This window comes from Triticum aestivum, chromosome 4D, assembly GCF_018294505.1.
Source record: "Triticum aestivum cultivar Chinese Spring chromosome 4D, IWGSC CS RefSeq v2.1, whole genome shotgun sequence".
NCBI lineage: Eukaryota > Viridiplantae > Streptophyta > Magnoliopsida > Poales > Poaceae > Triticum > Triticum aestivum.
Genome location: NC_057805.1, coordinates 434,608,370 through 434,613,257, shown reverse-complemented (window position 1 = coordinate 434,613,257; position 4,888 = coordinate 434,608,370). Strand labels below are relative to the sequence as shown.

Below are 4,888 nucleotides of genomic sequence, written 5' to 3'. Positions count from 1 at the left end.
TCTAGTTTTGGGACATGACTACGGGCCAAGCCCATTAATTCAGTCCATTTTTAGATTTACTCTTGGGCCACAACCATGGGCCAAGCCCACCAGATCGGCCTGTTAATGTTTGTTCTTGGGCTGAGGCAATGTACAACCCATTTATTCATTCCATCATAAATTGGGCCAACCCTTTTCTCTAAACGGTCCATCCCACTCGCACAATTTAAAGCACAGGGAATATAATGATAATAATAATATAATTCTCAAAATAACACAACAGTACCATTACGCCACAGAATCTCGAAATAACACAACAGAATAAACAAACAACACAGGATTTCGCCAACTTTGTCCCAGTAGTATCATTACACCACATGTTTATAAGATAGTACCAACCAAAATAACACAACCAATTACTTAGGATCATCACCATACTCATAAGATGGCACCAACGAGTGCAACATCATCAAACCACACAGCCAATCCCATGTCCATATTGTAGGTCAGCCAAATGAACTCATCAACCCAGCATTAAAATTCCCAGGTCCAAACAACCCTGCATCAAGATTCTAGAAATGAGAACAGACAACAAAGTTTGAAACATTTCAAACTTAGAAATGAGAACAGACAACAGAACGTGAGGTTTGCAAGCTAAAGCAGGACACAGAGTAGCTTCCATGAAGCACTGAAATTCTAGAATACCAGGATATAATAGATTTACATTCTTTTTTAGCTATACTGAAAAAACAAACAGTTTACTGAGATAGGACAGTGTGGCAGAAATACTAATCAAGTTACTCAATCATAAGGCATGTGAGCAGGATCTGATGAATATGGCATGAAACACCAGCAATGTGAAACTGGAACTAAAGGAAGAATGTAAAAATGTTTAAGAAAGGGAAAATGGGCACCTTTGTCACATCAGGTTCAGTATATTTCCTTGGAAATATCATCATATCCCTGCAAGAGAACCAGGGCCATCTCCAAAAATTTGAGGCCCCTATGTGAAATGTGAAATGAGAACCTAAAATTAGGAAATAGCGTGCATAGCCCTTTGACTAGGGAGACGAAGAGTTGTGTATAGTCAGTGTTTCCTATATATCTATGGATTTTGGGTCTTTTATATATATAAATTGAAAATTGAATTAAGGTAACTGGATGCTATTTATCTATAGACTGCGGCTGACAACAAATGAACTACATGCCACACAATCAAATTAAACCAACATCTAAGTAGCCAAAATGACTGAAAATATAAGAGGAAGCAAGCATATTAGGAATAACATATATACCTATAAGAGGAAGCAAGCATATTATGCACCTCACATATTAGAAGTTTGCATATTAGAAAAGGAAGGAGGATATTAAGCTACCATGTAAAAAAACACAGTGGATCAATTGTAGATTAAAAAATTGACAGCAGCCCATATTCATTTACATGAGACATGTCTTATGATTGCATACCAGAAATGACATCAAGAATGTAAACAGAGGCATTAGAGTTGACATCAAAGAACTGGTAATACACCGCTAAATTGGCTATTAAGCAAATTCAAGGTTCTTAAGGATGAGAAATCTGCTCCTAAAATAACAATGCTATGTGTAGACTTGGAGAATGACATGTCAAGTTATTTACTACTGCATAAGTATGATCGCACCTAAGCAAAAATACCATTCTACTACCACAACCATGCATTCAACTGGCAAGATCCAACAATACTAATCAGCGCACACATACTCACATCACAAAGGCAGGAGAGAACAAAGGAAACCTTGAGAAATACCTGTGGATGATAGCGTCGACAGTGATCAGGATTGAGTTAGCATCGGTGAGATGGATGATCTCCATGGTGTGCTTGATGATACGCACGACCATGATCTTCTTGTTGTTGTTGCATCCGTGCACTCGATGATGGGGCACCAATGCCTCCAAATAGAACAAATTCATCATCGTTAACCCATAGCTTCAAGTACAGGCTAAGTATATATCAAGTGACAGTGAAAACAAGTTGAGAAAAACACTTAAAATAATTATTTCATGTAATGCAGAGTTCAAACAGAATAAACATGTGCATGCTGCTGCTCCGAATCGTCCACGGAGGATGCCTGCTGCTCCGAAGCAAACAAACATGTAAGAGCTAGTGTTCTTGAGCTAGTATGAAATTGAATCAAGCTAGTATAGGAGACATGTAGGTACTGCTGCTAGCATATATAGAAATCAATCAAGCTGCATGTGCTTGAGCTAACTTGATGGTGGCATTTATAGTAGGGGACATATTTCACGCAAGACATGAAAGTTTCACGAACCAAATGATTTTTAGTATTAATAATTTGAAAGGAAGCTCGTTGTTTCCCTCTTCTATTATCCATGATTTCCTTTTTTGAAGCAAGCATCATCAAACATCACAATCACAATCGAATTGCACATAGAAACTAAACCAATACTTGCTGTTATGGTGTGTCCATAACAATTGCAATTGATGTCCACTTCAGATCAGATGTTCAAGGGGTGCAAAGAGAGGTTGGAGCTCACCACGTGTGAGGGTAGGAGGAGGGGAGGAGGACGTCCTGCAGCAGCAGTTTTCTAGTATTTGTACCTCGGCGGCCTTGATCTCGATGGTCCGCGCTCATCAGCGGCCCTGCATTCAGAAACAAGCACGCTCATATACATGCATACAGAAGCGCAGAGAGCAACAAACAAAAACAACGTGCATGGTGAACGGATTCAGATTTCTGCTGTTTGTACCTCGGCGGCCTTGATCTCGATGGTCCGCGCTCATCAGCGGCCTGCATTCATAAACAAGCACGCTCACATACTTGCATACAGAAGCGCAGCGAGCAACAAACAGAAACAACATGCACGATGCAGACTCTACTCTTAGATGCACCGCAGTGTTGTTCGATTGATTTACTAGTCCACAGGAATGAGGAGGCAGTGGAATCGCGCAGAATCAAATTGTTGGTCCTATGTAGCATAACTACCCAAACCATCGCTGCCTCTCAAGAGAGATCCAGGCGAGGCCGGCGGTGAAAAATCACAGCGTCCGTTGGATTTAGTCGACAACGAGCGCACTGACGCCGGCGGTTGCAGCAGCGGCTTCTGCTTCCCGGTGGACTAAATCCTAGGGTCAAGTGAGCGAAGCAGGGGGTGAGGGAAAAAAGACGCACCTTCCAGTCGACGGCGTGGAAAAAGCCGACGAAGGAGTCGACGGCGGGGCCGAACCCGCCGCAGAGCTCGGTGGAGACGCGGCCGAAGAGCTCCGGCACCACGTCAGCGTGCTTGTTTAGTGCCGAACACACCTCCTCCACCGCTCGCCCAACCGCCGCCACCGCCGGGGAGGGCACGGGAGAAAGGCACGGGCACGCCGGTGGGCCCATTGGCGTCGTCGCCGTCGCCCTGTGTCGGCGCCTGCTGCGGGGAGGAGGCGGAGACGGAGGAGACTGCGGAGCGGCAGGGGCGGACGGAGATGGCGTGGAAGGGCAGCAGCCGCGGACGCGCCCCCACGGCGGGGTGGTGGGTTGGTGCGGGGATCCGGAGCGAGGAGGAGGAGGCGGCCATGGTGGACAGTATGGGGTGCGGGGCGGCGGGGTTGTGTCAATTGGATCTGGGGGATCGAGGCAGGGGGCAGAGGGCGGAGGGTGGGAAGAGATGGTGAGGGGAGGGAGGGACGAGGTGGGCGGTGGGTGAGGAGGACGGCGACGTCGGCGGTGGGTGGGAGGAAGGGTTGCGGCGCGGGGAGAGGACTGGATCTCCGTCGTCCTTGGTTGAGGGGAGAGGAGGGGGGTGAGACGGAGGACTGGATCGGGAAGGGGCGGCGGCGGGGAGGAGATGGGCGATCTGAGCTAGGGTTTGGGCTGCGGGTGGGGTATCTCTTTGTCATTTTTTTCCTTTTTTCTGTAGATAGACGGATGGATGGATGTGAGATGGAGAGATGGATGGATGGATGGGCGCCATGTCATCGATCCGTGGGAATGGTTCTGATTGGTTCAGGAAAACCTGTGATTTAAAAGAGTTTCCAAGTACTAAAACTAGAGGGATTCTGTGAAGTAGCTACCAAAAATATTTTGCAAAAGGGTACCACACAAATTTTCACTAGAGTTAGACCACATTTTATGGATAAGGACCAACTTTTACGCATTTCTGATCTTTCTAGCTATTTTTAATCATTTTCCGAGTGGCAAAAATGTTTTTTTTGAAGAACCTATCAAATATTTGTTGTAAAATTGGACTCCATCAATTTTCTAAAATACTAGTCCATATTTGATATACAATTGACCAAATGGCTGGGGGTCGAAAACTTTGATCCACCTCGCGTGAAAAACAAAAATTTCTGCTGATTCAGTTGGAAACGGGTCAAATTTGAACTGCGGCTGCCTCATAGTTTGCTCTTTATTTTTTTCAAAAATCATTTCTAGGTACAAAAGTATCTATTTCTTCATAGATACTCTAAAATATTTGCAAAAGTCAAGCCCTAGCGACAAACGGTCATACCCGCCGTTTTGACCGCATTTTCAAACGGGCATAGAAAATTAAAAAAATTGAAAATTGAAAAACCTTCTCATTGTGTCATTATATGTGACCAAGTTACCAGGAAAAATAATAAACTTGTAATACGACAATTCTTTTTAAAAAGTGTTCTCAGAAATGAGCTATCATGTGTGAAGATTTATAGCTTTCAAGCCAAATAGCCAATCTTATGGCCACATTCATGGCATAGTTTGTTCAAATGATCTCATATAGTGGACAAGGGTGCATCTTGGAATGGCAAACAATGTTGCCTAAGGGATTTTTCATTTTCTTTGAACGAAAAATTCATTTTTCATTTTTTGAATGCCCAAATTGAGTTTTTTTGTGAAGGATCTACCATATATTTGTTGCAAAATTGGACCAAATCAATTTTATAAA

The 4,888-nt window shown here is 43.9% G+C and overlaps 1 protein-coding gene across 4 annotated transcripts; it reads right to left on the bottom strand.

The window, feature by feature from the left end:
- Window positions 1-222: 222 nt before the first annotated feature.
- On the bottom strand, window positions 223-3,812 carry LOC123098403 (uncharacterized). 4 transcript variants are annotated; one of them, XR_006447735.1, is made up of 6 exons: window positions 3,151-3,812; window positions 2,729-2,769; window positions 2,580-2,621; window positions 1,767-1,909; window positions 894-982; window positions 223-538 (listed from the first exon to the last, which is right to left on the bottom strand). XR_006447735.1 is itself a non-coding variant. In XM_044520382.1 (5 exons), exons 1-4 carry the CDS (start codon window positions 3,358-3,360, stop codon window positions 1,792-1,794), a joined length of 411 nt encoding a protein of 136 aa, XP_044376317.1. In that variant the 5' UTR covers window positions 3,361-3,812; the 3' UTR covers window positions 223-538; window positions 1,767-1,791. The 4 variants fall into 4 exon arrangements, 1 of the variants encoding a protein (XP_044376317.1); XM_044520382.1 differs by lacking the exon at window positions 894-982; XR_006447737.1 differs by lacking the exons at window positions 2,580-2,621; window positions 2,729-2,769; window positions 3,151-3,812 and adding an exon at window positions 2,516-2,551.
- Window positions 3,813-4,888: the final 1,076 nt, after the last annotated feature.